The sequence below is a fragment of the Carica papaya genome, chromosome 2 (assembly GCF_054855325.1).
Source record: "Carica papaya isolate Zhongbai chromosome 2, ASM5485532v1, whole genome shotgun sequence".
In the NCBI taxonomy this organism is placed as follows: Eukaryota; Viridiplantae; Streptophyta; class Magnoliopsida; order Brassicales; family Caricaceae; genus Carica; species Carica papaya.
Genome location: NC_142310.1, coordinates 5,450,231 through 5,469,404, shown reverse-complemented (window position 1 = coordinate 5,469,404; position 19,174 = coordinate 5,450,231). Strand labels below are relative to the sequence as shown.

General features: G+C 29.7%; 3 protein-coding genes and 2 non-coding genes across 5 annotated transcripts; all 5 read left to right on the top strand.

The window, feature by feature from the left end:
* The first annotated feature begins 1,156 nt into the window (after positions 1–1,156).
* On the top strand, positions 1,157–5,998 carry SCL30 (SC35-like splicing factor 30). Its single transcript, XM_022054624.2, has 8 exons — positions 1,157–1,276; positions 1,615–1,786; positions 1,902–1,979; positions 3,400–3,564; positions 3,657–3,697; positions 4,808–4,886; positions 4,968–5,153; positions 5,576–5,998. Exons 2-8 carry the CDS (start codon positions 1,623–1,625, stop codon positions 5,700–5,702), a joined length of 840 nt encoding a protein of 279 aa, XP_021910316.2. The 5' UTR covers positions 1,157–1,276; positions 1,615–1,622; the 3' UTR covers positions 5,703–5,998.
* A 1,850-nt stretch (positions 5,999–7,848) lies between these two features.
* LOC110824224 (16 kDa phloem protein 1) lies at positions 7,849–9,744 on the top strand. Its single transcript, XM_022054800.2, has 5 exons — positions 7,849–8,053; positions 8,325–8,390; positions 8,684–8,822; positions 8,948–9,083; positions 9,478–9,744. The coding sequence occupies exons 1-5, from the start codon at positions 7,987–7,989 to the stop codon at positions 9,532–9,534; spliced, it is 465 nt and encodes a 154-aa protein (XP_021910492.1). The 5' UTR covers positions 7,849–7,986; the 3' UTR covers positions 9,535–9,744.
* Positions 9,745–11,022: 1,278 nt separating this feature from the next.
* LOC110824255 (16 kDa phloem protein 1-like) lies at positions 11,023–16,503 on the top strand. Its single transcript, XM_088212925.1, has 5 exons — positions 11,023–11,180; positions 14,902–14,991; positions 15,077–15,215; positions 15,447–15,579; positions 16,218–16,503. The coding sequence occupies exons 1-5, from the start codon at positions 11,114–11,116 to the stop codon at positions 16,272–16,274; spliced, it is 486 nt and encodes a 161-aa protein (XP_088069051.1). The 5' UTR covers positions 11,023–11,113; the 3' UTR covers positions 16,275–16,503.
* A 2,364-nt stretch (positions 16,504–18,867) lies between these two features.
* TRNAK-UUU (transfer RNA lysine (anticodon UUU)) lies at positions 18,868–18,940 on the top strand. Its single transcript has one exon. It is a non-coding gene; the product is annotated as a tRNA-Lys (tRNA).
* Positions 18,941–19,039: 99 nt separating this feature from the next.
* Positions 19,040–19,112, top strand: TRNAK-UUU (transfer RNA lysine (anticodon UUU)). The gene has a single exon. It is a non-coding gene; the product is annotated as a tRNA-Lys (tRNA).
* The last annotated feature ends 62 nt before the right edge of the window (positions 19,113–19,174 follow it).

Genomic DNA, 19,174 nt, shown 5'->3' with positions numbered 1-19,174 from the left:
AAGATACAAATAAAATTATTAAGAAGTTATTAAAGTATATAGAATTCTTAAATATTTTTACACTTTCTGCAACAACTCCAAGCTTTTAAACAAAGTAGGTCACAAAAGAAGGAAAACTAAAAACTTTTTTTTTTCAATTTATAAAGACTCGTAGCTTTTTTCTTTATGACGTGTCTATTCACTTCAACGTGCTCAACAATCATATTGCACTGGATTATATGCAATACTAATAATAAATTTATCATCACGTTAGACTCTATGAGAACATCATATGAAATACCTTGAACTTGAAGCATAAGTGTGAGCAAGTTACATATAGCATCAATTAGAGTCGAGGCAGTCCTGAGCATGAGTGCACTACATGAGCGTGAGTAGGGTGTGAGTGCTATGCACGTAGAAAATGTGAGATTGGAGCTAAGAAAAGCCTTAGCATAAGCAAATGAGTGCAGGAGAGAAAATTAATAACATACATATTAAGTTAAGGTATTCATTTCTAATTTTAGAAAATTTTTTTCCTTACTAGTTATGATCGAGATCAAATCAATTTTTTAGATCTTCTTATCTGAAAACCGAAAATCATATTGGATTAAAAATTGTACCAAGATCCAATTTTAAGACGTGAATGAAAATTTACATATGTTATCTAAAATATATAAAAAATACAATGAGAACAAACGTAAAAAATTTATTTCTAATATTTACAGATCTTTTATCATTTTAACCAATCAAACTAATAATTTTAACATCATAATTTTTTTCTTTATATAACTATAAAATGTAATAATTTATTTATTAAAAAATTTGTTATATTAAGTTATTTATGATTATGAAAGATTTTGTGATTTTTTTTTTGAATCTATAATAAAAAATAAAAATAATAAATTACGATTCATAAAAGTTTAAAAATAAAATTTGATTGGAAAATTTATATTTATTTTCCTTAAAGAATATTTATATGATCCAAATTTTATATTTTGATACTTTTAAATCATCTACATCAATATTTATATATTCTCATACATAATTTATATTATACCATACAATAAAGTGATTTTTTAAAAAGTTTTAATTAAAAGTGATCTGGATTTAACCATTCAAAACGGGTCAACCCGCTCGTTTTGGATCCGAATTCTAGTTATATAATGTTTTCCCCCAAACCGACGTTTGTTTTCCTCAAGAGTTAGACGTACTTAACGCAAAATACGTAACAGCAGGGTGATTTACTTCAGATCGAAGTCAGGCTTCGTTGTTTCTGTCTGAGAGTATCGTTGAGCAGGTAGTAAACCGTTTGTTACCTTCTTCTTCTCTCTTGTTCGTATCTATGCCTTTGCAATTGATCCCTAAAAGAAGAAATCGAAAACCCTAAATTTAAATACGAAGTCCGAACTTTCAGCAATCAGTTCGATGTGATTTTATCATGATTCTTAATCTTTATGGGGTTGATAGAATTTCTTTAATGGAATGTACGGATATATTTCGATGAGTAGTTTCAGTTGTTTATTTCTTGCCTTTAGTGTGTATCTTGCGATTAAGTTGTCGGATTTTCTGTTTTTCTTAAAATTGTTTTTTGAGCTGTTTGATGTGATTGAGAATAAATTGCGGATACGGTGGTAGGAAATACTATGAGGAGGTACAGTCCGGAATATTATAGTCCTCCAAGGAGAGGGTATGGTGGTCGGGGAAGGACTCCTCCGAGGAGGGGATATGGTGGAGGTGGTGGGTATGAGAGACGCAAGGGCCCGAACCATGGGAGTCTGTTGGTTCGCAACATTCCTCTGGATTGCAGGTATATTTTTGCTTGTTCTGATTCTTTTACGTTCTACAGTGGTGCAGCTGAAACTCGTATTTGAATATTTGGGTTTACTTTTCTCTTCTTGTTTAATGGTGGTTATCGGTTGCAGACCAGAAGAACTTCGGATCCCTTTTGAGAGATTTGGGCTTGTCAGGGATGTGTATATTCCTAAGGACTATTACACAGGGTGAGCATTCCCCCAGAAATTTGGTCACTACTATCTTTCTAATGATAACTTTGTTATTTTATATTTCCCGATAATGCTATATGGATGCCACTTTCAAATGCAAATGTATATTGGCTGCATGAAGTTTTGAACAGCAAAACTTAAACTTGAACTCAGAAATAGTGAGGACCTAACCTCTGAGCTCAGCCAGTCATTTATTGGTTTATTTCCCATTCAATCAGTTTGAACAGTTTGAGAGTCTTAACTTATCCAGTGCAAATGAGTGGCAGTTGACACCTTTTTGAATGTGTTCTTTGTTTCTCATCCACAACATTATATATTTATATATTGGTTTTGTTGTCTAAAAAAAACATGATATATTGGTTGTCAATTTATGTTTGATGAGTCCTTCCGCAAACATTCTTTATGAGTGGTAGGACATGTCGTAATCATTTTTCCATTTACTGGAGTGAACTTTGGGAAACTAAGCTTGGAATGGATTTTGAGTTGTGTATTTTTCGATGAAGAATGAGTCTGGCAGTTTGGTTAGGGTTCCTACATGAACCTGAATGATTACAAACAGAATGAGTCTGGCAGTTTGGTTAGGATTCACTATATGAACCTGAATGATTATAAACCAGTTCAGAAAACATAAGCACACTTCAATTTGTTCTTATTTTGTAGTTGATGTCATTTTAGGTAATTTTACTTGTTTTCCTGAGGACCATATCAGGCTTAAAAAATGCTTATATAGTTAGTTCTATTAGGTCTGTCCACGTCTACTTCCTTGCCTTACTTTTAAGTGGGGATGGAAAAGCTGGAAGTTAAATTACATGTTAAACTGTATGTCAAGGTACTTTTTTTTTGGTTTTTCATAGTGAATTAAATTTTGAACTGGTTTGTCAGGGGGTATATTGGTTTGAAGTTAAAACAAGCCCAAGGCCCCACAATTGATGAAGGCCTACTCTTTTTCATTGCTTAACATATTGGTTGCAAGGATGTTAAGAGTAATCTTCAAATGAAGAATGTTCCCTTATGAAGAGATACTATATAATTACACAATCTATAGAAGTTTGATGAGGAAGAAGATTGATCCTTGTCCAATTGAAGACTATTTGAGGAGATTTTAAGTTTCGGATCAAGTTCTACTTATATTTACAAGCATGTGAAGAATTTGCAAGTCACTTTCCTCTTTTGAAGTTGCATGTTCTTGACCGTTAAAGAAAGGTGAGCTACTAAGCGTTGCTTATGTAAACTCAGTATCCACATTTGTGGAAGTGCCCTGGAGCTGATGTTTAGATGGTAAACAAAGGTACAGTTAAGTCATGGCTTTGCCCGAGTGATGTGGTGTGCAATTTTTATCAAACCTTTGTCCTTGAATGTCTAGTGTTTGGTCATGCCAAAGTTTCAAATCTGAATGAAGAATTTGCTGTATATACAGAGAACCTCGAGGATTTGCATTTGTGCAGTTTGTGGATTCTTATGAGGCCATTGAAGCTCAGCGCAGTATGAATGGAAGAACATTTGCTGGGAGAGAGATATCTGTGGTAGTTGCTGCAGAGACAAGGAAAAGGCCTGAGGAGATGCGTGCTAGAGCTAGAGTTAGGTAATTTCTCTGTTTCTTCTGTATGCTTATACATATTTTTCCTATTCTTTTGGACAATTAAGAAAGAGATAATTTTGATTTGTTTTCTGCAGGGAGCCGTCAAGCTATGAAGGACGACCATCATCTTATTATGGTATGCTGTTTTTTTTTTTATTTTGATTTTTTCTTTGGGACCTTTAGTGGACTTGCAGTATGAGAACTGTTATGTTTAGGACTCACAGGTTTTGAATACATTGTGAAGTTTATTTTACCTGGTCTCCATGTAGTTCAAAGATGTACCTTTTGCTTGGGAGTTCTTTACATTGTTGTTATGCAGTCAATTGGTGTCATGTTTAAGAGTTATGATGAGAACAATGTTTTTTAGGAGTGTGCCTGTCTTCAGGACCTTGTTTCATCTTTAAAACATTTAAAATTTCCCTTGATTTACATTTTAATATTTAAAGTTGTCACAGGCTATAGAAATTTTAAAAAAATGAACTCAGAATTTAAAGTTTGCTTTTGTCACTTTGTGTCATGCTATGTTACAGGGCTCTTTCTGTGTATTTATATATTCCTGATCAATGCAGAGATTTGATTGATTCAGGTCTCAAAGGATTGGTCCTAGATTTAGTACTACTGTCGTGCTCCCAAATTAAATAGTTTGTGAACGAATGGCTTAGCAGGAAAGAGCTGTTATAGCTTTAGCATAAGCATTCTTGTTTGCTTCTCTTTTGTTGTTTTGAATGTTAAGCTGGTTGCAATATCAATGCTTATGGTTACCATGTTGTTGCTATATAATATTTTCATGAATCATCCGCCCTTGAGAATAAGGGCATTAATTTCCTTAATGGTGATCCTACAAATAATTCATATAACTTGCTGTCTTTTTTATGGTATAATGATGGCCTTTTTGGCCAAAACTTGGGTGTAAACTCTTTAGGGATGTCTCCAGTGTAGTTTTGTTGGACCTAGGTTTACTCTCCTAGCGTTTTGACTCTCTCCTTCTCAAATCTAATGTCCATGCTTAATGAAGTTGTTGATTGAGGTTGAAGCTAAAGAAACCATGTAAGTTACATAGTTCATCCTAAACAGATGGATTGTAGGGAGCCTGTTTCTGATGTGTTCAAGTTTATGCAGAACATATGGCTAATGGAATTTGATCTCCATAAATTTTTGGAAATATAAAATTTCTGACTGGACTCCCATCACCTTTTTTGCTTTTAAAATAAAATTCCAAATTTCTTTTGTGCATAATATACATCAGGACGTTCACGTTCTCGTTCAATATCTCATTCGCGCTCTCCCCGCCGTCCTTCAGGTTCTAGAAGTCGATATCGTTCAAGGTTAGTTCAGTGATGTAAACTGCTATTGTCTCTCCGTGTTGCCAGAGCTAGTTAATAAATTTGCATATCTAACCTTTGTAGGTCATATTCTCCTGTCCCCAGACGAAGGGATGACTACTCTATTTCCCCAAGTAGAAAGCATGCTGACTACCCAAGACAGTCGAGGGATGCTCCACGAGAACAGGATGGTGATTACAATCACAGATCGTATTCTCCAGGTTATGAAAATGGTGTTGAACAGAACCAAAATGGAAGTGGTTATGCTGAGTGAGTTCAAGCCTGCCATTTGTGTTATATTGGTGACTGTGATATTCATTGGTTCTTATAGTAGCATTAGCATTATTTTTATATTTTTTTCCATGAATTATCATATTATGCCTGCACATTAATCATATGTTATTGAAATACAATTTGGTTTATTTTTTTCCTGGTAAGTTGGGGTTTGTGCCAAGGAACTGTTTTACATTCTTGCTCTAATGCTAGGGATACACACTGTCTTCCAAGCATGTGTTTGGTAGGAAGCTGTATTCCTAAAGGCAGAGGGGTGGACCATTGTATTAATTCAGAGAGATGGAGCATGTGACTGGATTTGATTAGCATCTTTGCATTTCTATTATACTGGCTTAATGGTTTCATAATAATTCTCTCTTTTCCAGTGATTGGGTATGCTCATATCAAATTTGTTGCAGGAAATCTGCTTATGGTTCTGAAGAAAGAGGGGGAGATCATTGGAGATCAGCGCCTGGTAGAGCAGCATCAAGGTCTCCATCTGGATCAAGGTCTAGATCTGCTGATTTGTCACCTAGGCTGAGCTGATGAGCAGAGAAAATTTGGGGAAAGAAGGTGGAGATGTTACTCCCTTTGTCAAGTTTGTACAATTGTCAGGTCATCGAAGCAGGTGGTGTAGTTATCTAGAGGTAATTGGCTCAATCTTGCAGATGGTAGGAGCCTGTAGGTGTTGGCTTGATATCATAACTTAACAGATTGATTTCATCTTCATGCTTTGGCTTGCATAAAGGATTTTAGTTTTGCTCGTTTGTTGTGATAACGCAATCAACTGAAGTTTATATCTATCTGTTCTGTGCATGTCAAGTAAAGTTCAATCAGTTTCAGATGGTTTCTTCTTTTGGAGACGAAAAACGGAAGATAGATTAAGGTACTATGTGGCTGAGTGAAATTCGGTAACCTTAGTACAACTCAAAATTAGAAGTTACACGGTAGTGAGCTCAGAAGAATTTTATTTTGGCATTGAATTTTAAAGTAATAATATTTTCTAGGACACCAGTGGGATGATAGGACGGACTTGTTGATGGTAATATGAATCTGCTAAGCTAGAGAGAGAGTCCTGGTAGTTTGAATGTAACTCAATTCAGTGATGTGATAGGTGTTAAAGCTATTGTTGACCTTTTTTTCTCCCCGGGAAAACCTTCTCTACGTTGTTGCCTCCATATATAGTATCGTAGTTTTGGTTGCCGCAATCGTAAGGGGAACTTCTCTTAATGTTTTAGTTTGTTGAAAGAAATAGAGAGGAAGGAGAGCAATGGTGGTGGATGTTTCAAGGTAAAAAATATTCAGGCATGGTATACTTTTTAGTTACTCGTGTATTAATATATATATATATATATAGAGAGAGAGAGAGAGAGAGAGAAGCAATTTGGTGAAGAGGGGAGGGTAGGCACTAGGCAGGCAACTTCTACATATGTGTATATATATATATATATTTCTATCGATCTTGTACTTTGTTTGGTATTTCCAAGTATTCATCCTTTTCAAATACCTCACTTTTATGCTGCAGTTGGTAATATTCAGGAAGGTCTAAGAGTATTTTAGCTCTTACCAAATGAAAATTTTATATATATATAAATATTTTATGCATGTCATATTCTTAGTCATTATGGTAGTCCGCACGCATAAATGATTTTAATCAATTGTCTTAGACGAAACACGGTGTCTACATGCAGCTCCTTAAGACAAGACTCGGTAAATCCATGGAAATCAATGTCGTTCATATCGCTTAGCAGCCAGCCACCACATCAAATTACGTTTGGAGAACGTTAATTAATTTAAACAAATGATTAACGAGTGACATTTTGCTTATAATAAAGACATATATCATCTGTTTAATTCCTGCAATAAAAACTTTATTAAAAAAAAAAAAAACTACTGTAATTAAAACTTTAAGTAATAATTAACATTAAATACATGATTTTTTTTTTATTTTAAATGAAGTGTACAAATTTTTTTTTTTGATTTATTAGCATAAATCACTTTTTTTTAAAGGGAAACTGTCCTGCGCAGGAACGAACTTATAAATATCTATACTCTCTCTCTTAGGAGATTTCTTTTAATGAAATTTTAATAAAAAAATATTATAGAAGAAATTTTTTATTAAAATTTTATATATTTAATTAATTAAGTGGTAATGACACTTTAATACAACCCAATGTCCCAATGAAAGAAAACAAATATAACGTAATTTTATAATGAAAATTCATGACTTCAACACCGTATACTGGAAAAAGGAGAGAGAAAAAAAGAATGATTAGCTATAATAAGAAAATTTATATTATCAATAATTGCCCTCTAGACTAACTTTTATGGAGGGGACTATATTAAAATAAAAAAAAAAAAGAAATTGCTACTAAATTAAATTAACACGAAAGATTCTTGATCTACATCACTTTAACACCTAACAAGTTGGGTTTAATAAATTCCTCTATTAATAGTAACGACCTGACCTAATTAAAGATTTTTAATTTCAGTCTTCTGAATGCTTACAAATTACGGGGCAGATTAAGACAAGTCTTTGAGCTGAACAAGTCAACTCTTAACTTGGTTTGTTTCTTTCTCCTCGTTATTTATTTCTTTGGTTCAATCTTGACCAACTTTCAATTATATATATATATATATATATATCGCTCGCCTCTGTCTATATATATATGCACAACATATGTACGCACAAAACACACCCGACTTATTTCTTGTTTATAAACCATATTCATAGCTAGACATAGTAAGCAGAGACATTCATCTTTCCAAAGAATCCAAGATATACATACATATATATATATATATATAGAGAGAGAGAGAGAGAGAGAAGATGGCAATTGGGATAATGGAGGTTTTCCTAATCAAAGCAAAAGGCCTTAAAGATGCTGATTTTTTTGGTATGAATACATATACATACATATATACGTACATACGTATATTATACCTTGATGCATGGCCATCTCGGTCTGCTTCTTTTTTTTTTTTTTCTTTTGATATAACACAATATATATAGACGTACATACGTATATATGTGTATATATGTGTTTCATGGGCGTATTACTCACGACATATATATATATATACATATATATGGGTTTTACCTAAGTAAATATGTGTTTATTATATGAAAAATATGGTGGAATTAACTTATTGCTGTGATGAATGCAGGTCGTATGGATCCTTATGTTGTGATTCAATACAAAGGACAAGTGCGCAAAAGCAGCGTCGCCAGAAGTATGCAATTTTATTTTTATTTTTGAACGAAACAAATTAAAAATTATTCATATATATATATATATATATAGTTGGTAGCATAACTTGATCTAAAGATATACTATGAATTATTGATAAAAAACAGAAGAAAAGTCTTAGCCGGCGGCTGTGATTAATTATGAAATTCATGCAGGGGAAAGTCTATGACAATATGTCCATTGAAGTGAATATATACACACACACACATATATATACACACACATATATGTATATACATATATGTAATGGTGAAGTGGTGTCTATGAATGGAACAGGTGAGGGCAAAAATCCAGTATGGAATGAGAAATTCAAATTGAGGGCAGAATATCCTGGTTCAGGCGATGACTACAACCTCATTCTCAAAATCTTTGACAGAGACCTCCTTAAAGCGGACGACTACATAGGAACTGCTACGTGAGTTTATTACTCTATGCTTTAATATATAATTCTCTAACATATATATATATATATATATATATATATACACACACGTACATATTTACTTGATCATTTTTAACAGATTAATATTGTATATACAGGATATATGTGAGGGATCTATTAGCACTAGGAGTAGAGAGTGGAACTGCTGAAATGCAAACCAACATTCACAGAGTAGTTCTTCAAGATCGAAGTTACCGTGGAGAGATTCATGTTGATGTCACTTTCACCACTTGGGTAATTTATATATCTTTTTTCTGCATATATATATATATGTACATAAGAATTAGATATATATATATATATATCACTATTATTTAATCGTTCTTCCTTAATTTACTTGTAATATAATTTACTACAATTATATAATATTTAACAATTAATTACGAAATTACTTTATATCCCACTTCACAATATTAATTCCCTTCTGCCAGTAGAAAATTTTCTGATATATATTAATCAACATTACTCCAGTATCCATTAGAAATAAATAATAATTTTGTAAAATAATGATATTTATTAAATTTTTTAAAATATTTAAGAACGTAAATAGTGTGAAATATTATAAAATTTTGTTGAATTTATTTTTTTATTATTATAATTTTGATTGTTCTTATATTGGATTCTGTAGGAAGAAGATAAGATTAATGAAGAAGTGTTGGGAGGATGGAAGAGCAGCCATTTTTAAGATCTCAAGCTCATTACCCCGCCATTTGCTTTTATTTGTATGACCAAAAAAAAAAATAAAAAAAAATTCTAGAGGAAGCTGTAAAAGATTAGTCATTGAATGTAATTTTATGTTTGATTTTCATTAAATGGGAATTACATTTACTGCGTGGTTAATAAATAATAAACAACTTTATAAACTCTTCAATAATTATATTCCAACTTCACTCTACGTTTCTTCTTTAATAAGAACTTGAGAAAATAACGGGAACGCATAGCTCCATGAAAGATCCACATAGTGCCTGTATCTACATGTACATGTATACGTATAGGTATTTTAGAGTACAGAAAAATAATCGTGTGTTTCAGAGGTGTACGTCAACCTCTTCTCTATACATGTATAAGCATTCGCTTTCTCTCTTTGGAAAAACAGAATATTCAAGAGAACCAAAAAAAAAAAAAAAGCAACCTTATTAGGGTTTCTCCTCGCCCATCTCTGCTTATTTTACCTTCTTTTTCTTCCTTGTCTCTCCCTCTTTTGTCTCTCTTTTTTCATCTGCTTTTCATCTTACTGAAATTGATTTACTATTTCTCTGAGAACATTTTTATCAGTATTACTTAAATTAATTATTTTGATTAATTTTAACTAAGTTATGTTTGCTTAATATAATTTTTTAACTCTAATCAAAATCTTTACAATTATATAAATTTAAATATTTTTATAAGTAGAATAATATTTTGTCATTTCTTTTTTTATGCTTAATAAAATTAACCGGTGGCAGTACATGCATCTAATAAAATATTCACAATATATTTTTGCTTTTCAAAATAAACTTTTAATCATTATGTAATCTGTAAAGGTAACAGACAATTAGTATAATTTAATGTGTTGATTATGAATTTAAAAAAGCTGATCTATATTCAATGTATGTAATAGATATAATATAATATCTCTAATTATATCAAATTTAAATTAATTAATATACTATAATTGTTAGCTATTATGTCTTTTGATATTTTAATTTTAAATTACACTATTACTTTTACATGTTTTCTTAGCTAATCTAATCAGTTGGGCTAAAAGTTAAAAGTCATTATTGGTCAGAATTGGTCTATTTAATTAAAATAAGTCAAAGTTTAAAGTTGGTAATAGTTACTTTCTGTAGTGTATTGCAATAAATATATAAATGCGAACATAATTGCTTGTATTTTAAAATAAATATACATTAGTAATTGTGATTACCCTACTTCGTGTCTTATCTAATCAAAACATAAAGAGTGAGAGTTAAAATCACACCAAATTATTAGGATACAATGAACTGCATGTGTAAAACATGTATGTATATGTGTATATATATATATATATATATATATATATATATAAATTTCTTAAATTCATTTTAAGACATCAATTTAACTAATGATCGCCAACATACATATAATTATCATATTACACGTCACTCACTTGTATATAACACGCGTGCTTCATTTCTTCCATATAAATTATCTTTTGTAATGCTCATGGTAATGACTAGAAATATTTCAAAAAGAAAATTTCTAGCACACACGCACACATATAGATACACTGAGAAGAGCTAGAGATGGCTATTGGGATCTTGGAGGTTCATCTGGTGAAAGGAAAAGGCCTTAAAAGTAGTGACTTTTTAGGTATTTATACATAAATGTGCATGTATATTATATATACATATTTTACGTGCCTTCTGCATCTTTACTTTTCATATGCATGTGTGTGTGTATGCAGATGTTTATTTTCTTATACGTATATATAGAACCGATTAGATGATACACCCTTCACAGAAAATGCATATTTTTAATATATAATATACATATTTCATTACGTATTAAATGTTGACAAGTAGACATAATTTTTTTGGTTTCATGAAAACTGTTGGGTGGAATTCTTTCTTCAACTTTCAATTTTCTTTCTTATAAGTTTCTTTCTTTTTTTCTTGTAGTTAATTAATAGAAAGATTAGGAGTTTTTCAGAATTTGTTAACACATTTTATTTAAATTAAGGATATCTTAATTAGGTTTTAGTCATATTAAAAGTCAATTCCTTAAACAATAGACCTAATTTGTTCATCTATCTAATCTTTTCTGATTATTTGGATTTTTGTCGAAAGTCACTCCTAACAACTTATTATTATAATATTATCTAATTTTTTTGAAGTATTTTTGTAATATTTTATATATTTTAACTGGAAAATACATAATTTAAAAAATTTAACCTAACAACTTAATTTTTAATGAATATTTTAATTAAAAACATCTAAAAAGTTGTATATAAAAATTATTAAATAATATTAAACAAATAAGATGTAATTTTAATATAAGTATTATTAGGACATTTATGAAAAAAGGGATGGGTATTAAAACAGTGGAAAGTGAATGGTGTGTAATTAAGTAATATGTCCTATGTATATACGTATATATTCTCATTGTACATATAATAATTAATAAACTATTTTTATATGTATAGTAAAATGTTCATTTTTTTCTCGATATTGGTTGGTATCATGGTGCGTGCATTTGTTATATGTTTTACACACGCATAGTTCATGATATGTATAAATATATTAGTTTTCATATTTATTCTCAAAGTCCGATTAAACTTAACCAAAATTAAATAATTTAAGCCTTAATTTTTTTTTTTCTGTTCAAATCTAACTCCTGAATTCAAAAAAATTTCTGTACTAAATCTTAGCATGAAACTATTTTTTTTTTTTCACTCGCACCAAATTATATCTGTATACTAACCCTAAGTACAAACGTCATAATTTGCATTAATACATATATACATACATAGGCCACATATATATTTACACACGCATGACTGCACACTCAGACATCTTCACTTATTTTGTTTCTCGCGCTCCTCGTGTCATACTCTTTAACACCCCCATTATACTACAAAATAGAAATAGATATTTTTCACTCTCACCTTAGACGTATGTAAGTGCAACAATGTGGTGGGTAAGGCTTTGTGAGGGCATCAACAACTTAGTCAATATTCTTGATGCGTCGTGTTTCTTAAAATTTCTTTTTATATTTTTTTACGAATCAAGTAATAATCTAACTATATGTATTTTGTTTTCTCATGATTCACCGAATTAACTGAAATATGCAATGCAATCTTGTTATCACGATACAAATTTATTGTTGGCATGTGGTTACTTTTCATATCTATCAACAAATACTTCAACCACACTATCTCGCAACTCTTTACTGCTATAGACTAGTATTCAACTTTTGCAAATAAACATTCTACTATGTACTATTTCTTTTATCTATATAAAATTAAGGACTCCTCAAAGAAAATACAGTATCCTGCAACTAATCTTTTTATGTCAGGACAAGCTCCCTAGTTGTTACCCCAGTATGCCTTAATATATACCTATGAACTTAATACTTGTGGTCCCCTGACATACTTAAGAACTTTTTAAGCAACATATAGGTGTTGATCACGAGACTGCTCCATGAATTGGCTAATGAGTTGAGTTGAGTATGATAGATTTAGTCTTGTGAGAGTTAGGTATAATAATCTCCTTACAAGTCTATTGTACATTGCATGATCTATAAGTGTAATTTACCTGCATATGTTGGCAACTTTATATTTTGGTACAATAGTATTTTTGAAGATTTTGCATCTGACATTTTAACTTCATTAATAGATCTATAGAATACTTCCTCTGACATATATAGATTCCATCTTTGCATCGATCAACTTTAATTTTCAAGAAATATTTGAAATTTCTCAAGTACTTGATCTTGAATTTCTCGTTCTTGACAAATCTCAAAAACTTTATTGAATTTGAATCATCTTTCATCACAATTATATCATTTACATAAATAAAAAAGAACAGTAAAATTCTTTTTATTTCTCACTACAAATAAATTGTAGTCAACTCTTAATTATTCGAAACCCTATTACAAGATGAACATTGAGAATTTTGCATACCTTAACATGAAGCCTAAGTGAACCCATATATGTTTGTCTTTTATTTGCATACCTTTGATCATTCTTTGTTTGGGTATCTAGGTAGGAATTCCATGTACATCTCTTCATTCAAGTCTCTAAGCAAAAAGGAATTACTAACATCAAATTGTCTAAGGTACAACCTCTTAAAAACTACCAAGGAAAGAATCAGTCTCACACTGGTAATTTGTTTTACTAGGGAAAAAATTTTATAATAATCCAAAAAAAATTTTGTCTTAATTCTTTAACTATCAGTCTGGCTTTAAAATTCTCTATCATATCATCTATATTGAATTTGATTTTATACACCAACTTATATCATATTGCCTTCTTGTTAGGTGGTAGATTTATGACTATCCAAGTTTTACTCTTTTTCAAAGTATCAATCTCATTCTTCATAACATTGACCCATTTTATATCTCTATAGAATTCCTTATAAGAATTGGGTCTTTTTGAGAACTAACAATAAACACAAAATTTTGGTATCAACAATTAAGTTTGTCATAACTAACATAAAAAGATATAGGGATTAGTTTTTTTTTTTTTTTAGTATTTTCTTGCCTGGCCATGAATGTTTACTCACTGACACTGTTTGTTCACAAATATGGTAGTTATTAAAGTTTAAAAACTACGTGACAAGCAGCGCTCCAAAGTTTTGGTTAGCTTTGATATAATATGGATTACTTGGACGTGAAGAATTATGGACTACTCAGGTTGATAAAAATAAATTTTCAATTGTACGTGTGTTAGAGTTTTTATTCTTCATATAGACTCTAATATCATAAAAGATCTCATGCATCACATCTTGACAAGAAACTATACAAATTATAAACATATATAACCGAAAATAATCAACAGACAAGGAAGAAGACGAGGGCTTTAAGAGAACAAAACCTTAAATCGGCCGCCTCGAAATTTATTTTTCTCTCTTCTTATTTCAGAAAATGAATATTTGTATAAAGATAAAAGATGTGCACATACTCTTCACCCGCGCCAAATCAAATCTTTATATTAAATATAAAAGCAAACTGACATTATTTGCATTAATATATATATATATATATATATACACATGCCATATATATTTTTACACACGCATAACTACACGCTCATGCATCTCTAATCATCTTGTTTCCTATGCTCCACATGTCAAATTCTTTGATAGAACTCCAAATACTTTTCATATACTTAACTCAAAATATGTCATAGATCCTCAAAATTACATATAGAATTTGCAAACTTAGCCAAAGCACTAGAGTAATAACTCTAGTTGTGCTCGTTTATTATTTTAGTTATTAAATTTATAATAATATTTACTTAAAATCATTATTTTATCTAACATTCTTTTTATTTGTGCTAATAAACTTTTTTTTCTCTTTTTTTTTTTTTAAGGATGTCTTGGTTTTGATTGTATTAATCGTATAGATCCTTATGTTACGATTCACTACAAAGGCCAAATGAGAAAAAGCACTGTGCTTAGAGGTATGTATATATATATATATGTTAACGCTAATTATTGAACTATATATATATATATATATATTGTATGAATTTATAATAATTGCAGGTAAGGGTACGTATCCAGTATGGAATGAGAAATTCAAACTCAAGGCAGAATTTCCAAGTGAAAACGATGACTACAAAATTGTTTTAAAAGTTTACGACGAAGACCGTTTAACTGAAGATGATTTTATAGGAACGACTTCGTAAGATCTTTCTTTTAATTGCTTCATTGCTTAGACTATATTATTACATAGAAACCATATAATTAATCACCACCTTATTTATGCTTTAAATCTTATATAATGAAAATTATAACATGTTATTTAATTTCTTAGTTCTTTTTCTACAAGGATATAAATATATGTACATACAATATCATACATTTTGATAAGTAAGAAAGAAAGAAGTGATCTCATTAATGTTAGAAAAAATAGGATATATGTGGAGGATCTATTGGCCTTGGGAGTGGAGAAAGGAAGTTATGAATTGCACCGTGCCATATACAGAGTAGTTCTTGAAGATGGAACTTACTGTGGTGAGCTTCAAGTTGGTTTAAAATTTACAAAGGTATTTTTCTCCTAATTTTATTCTTTTCTTTCTTTTTATTTTAGTTATATAAATATATTTATGTCGAATTCTTTAAAGTTTGGATAAAATTATAACTAGCTTCTTATATATATATATATATATGTACAAAGAAAATTAATTATAATATTTTCATCACTTTATCATTACAAAAACTTTGGAAAAAAAAAATAGTTCATATACACATTTTGTATTTTTTTAATATACTTTTATTACTATTTTTTCTTTATTGTACTAGTTGAAATTACAACTCTTTTTGTATCTTTAAATAAAATTATTTTATTATATTATTAGTTTTTGATCATTTAATTATCACGTAACACATATTGAATCACTATTTAACATCTATCGAGGAATTTGATTTAATTGACAAATAAATCTCTTAAAACAAAGACCATGTAAGTACATGTTTTCTAAAAAAATATATATCAGAGTTATAACTTTGGACCAATTTACTTATTTTGTGTGTACATATATATATATATATATATATATCTATGTTTGTAATTTCTAATTAATTGCATATAGATGCCAAAATCAAAATTAAAATCTTGTTTGTAAAACACTAGTTGTGTTTATTAATGTTGATGAACAATTTCATTATGTACTAAATTTTATAGGTGGAAGGTGATATTAATGAAGAAGACTTGGGAGGCTGGAAGGAGAGCCAAGAGTAATTTATCTCATTACTATCACATTCTCAAATTTTCAACTCTCTGTATGTGGGTGTGTGTATCTATGCATCTATTTATATATTTATAAACATTATATAATATATTTTTAAGTTGTGTGAAAAATTAAATGCTGAAGGGAGCTTCAAATTGAGTTGGATGCGTTTCCCTCAAAAGAATTATGTACATGTGATTCTTCTTCATGTTCAATCCAATTGATGGTGTGCAATTTTCACTTGTTTGATTCTTTCTCTTTTTATGTAAGTTTTTTAAAATATTTTTTAAAAAACAAACATTATATCTCAAATCTCAACCTAATAAAGTATTGTAGATATTAAAATTATTGTCAATACGAATTGTTTCTTTTTTTTTTTTTTAAGAATACATAATAATTTTTTTACAAAATAAAATACATAAATTTTATATAAAATGAAAAATCTCGATAAAAATTAAAGAAAAAAAAATTATTTCTCGAATTTTGGTGACGATTCTTCAAATTTTTTTCCAACATTTTATGTATTTTTTTAAATAAATTTTTCGTACGTCTTCCTATGGGAGAGAGAAAAAGAAAAAGAAAAAGAATAATTGTATGTTAATGTTGATTTTAGTAATTCGTTGATCAAAACATAAATATAATTTTCTAAATTAATAAACCTAAAATTCAAGGACACTTATCCTTAAACTAACTATGTCAACATGTAGTAAGATACATGTGTTTGTATATATATATATATATATATATATATACATAAAGAACTTAAGCAATTGGACAAATTATCTCGAAAATAATTCTGATATTCCCCTTTATTTTGGAATTCCTCTTCTTATCTACCATAGGTTCTGCGTATTAATATTATTTTCTTCCATATATATATATATATGTGTGTGTGTGTATACTTTTTCATCAGTCACCACCATTTCCAATAAAGTCGAAAATATTTGGTGGTTGACTAAAATAGTTGAATAAGAATAATTGTTAAGAGGAAAAAGGAAAATAAGATTAACTTTACTAGCTTTATATAACATGACGACCTCATTATATTATCACCCATAATATATGATCAAATTCGTAGTGATGTATATATATATAAAATATAACATATATCATTTATAGAATTAATGATGAGGCTAAAATATAATCGAAGTCTAAAGTATTATATAAGTTTGGTGAAGAAAAACTAATAGTATGGTACAGTAAATTTTAATTTCATTTATGGATTATTATATGAATATTATATGCTTTGAGATTTGTTGAGATTAGGCGGCATCTTCAATTATTCCCTGCATAAAATAATTAGTAAATTAAGTGCTTGAGATTATTTAATTTCAAAATAATGATTATTAAACGGAAAATTAAAAGAAATTTGCCCCTTAAAAAGATGAGTCTTTAAAAAGGTTTAAAAATAAAGATAAAACTGGGCAAACAAACATTTTTTTCTTTCCCAATTAATTCTTCAAAACTACTTATTAGGTCAACTACTCAAATGCTTGTGATTTTTTTTTTTTTTCTAAAAAAAAGAAGATTGTGTGTTATGTGCTTCATCTTAGAAGCTATATGGTATTGGGATTTAAAAATATTTTGTGATGAACGTATATAAATTTTTTTTTTGAGTTTGATCCAAGATCTTTGGAATTCATTAATTTCTTTCATTGAGTGACTTGTGTTGAGTTTAACATATTTTATATAACAGGATTATATAGTCTTAAAATATGGGTGTCTGACCTTTATGGACTAACCAAAAAGACATAATTCGTAAATCTATTATGGAATATAGAAAGTTTTGATCTTTTTATTTCAGGAGGAATACTCTCGTTTACTTCGACTTTACTAATAACTAAATTCGTTTCATTGAAACTCATATTATGACTAATGTTTATTGTTGTCGAATAAAGTAATTTAAACATGGGACAACATACTAGATAAGACATGAGTTCTTATATCATAAGTGTTTCTTCATAAAAACATCCACGAATCTAATCAATTATTCTTCATACTTTATGGACAGATATGCGTATATGTTGACCTAAAGCGTATATTTTTATATTTGATTTATTTTTTTTTTACTTATCATAAAGTTTATCTCTTACTAATAAATCTATATTTATTTTATTAATAACGATATTTATTATTATTTTTTACATGTCTACGGAAATTTATAGTAAATACAAATTCTCTCAATTTATGTCCTTCTATACAATTTGTTATATAAACATGCAAGTCTCCGACTCTGTTATGAATAGCAATAGTATGTCCGATCATTGTGGGTATAATGGTCTATGCCTAAGATCAAGTTATTATTATTTCTTTTAACACCTTTGTATTAAATTTATCTATTTTTCTCAATAAATTATTTATTATGGCAATGAAGAATTAAATTATCATTATATTTATTACATTTTTTACTTCTTCTTCCAAGTGCAGGATAAATCTAAGAAGTTATAAGTTTTTTTTCTACCAATTGGAGTCCTTCCGTCACTACCTCCATTGAGATAATTTACAGAGTTCAAAACTATTTCTCTTGCTGCAAAACACTTTTCTGCTTCAACTTAACATTGTTGTTCAGGAAGAGTATTTTTTCTTGGAACCTACAACAGCAAAGCCGTCTTAGCTCAGCCGGTAGAGCGCATGGCTTTTAACCATGTGGTCGTGGGTTCGATTCCCACAGACGGCGTATTTATTCTCCCACTTTTGGACTTCTGTCCCACAGATGGCGAATTGTTTATTCTCATTTGGAACCATCAAAGAAATAATTTATTACCCTGTTATCATCGCCGTCTTAGCTCAGCTGGTAGAGCGCATGGCTTTTAACCATGTGGTCGTGGGTTCGATTCCCACAGACGGCGACTTACTTTTTATTAATTATTTAGCACAGCAAATTGTTGTTCTGAAAACAAAGGGGAAAAGG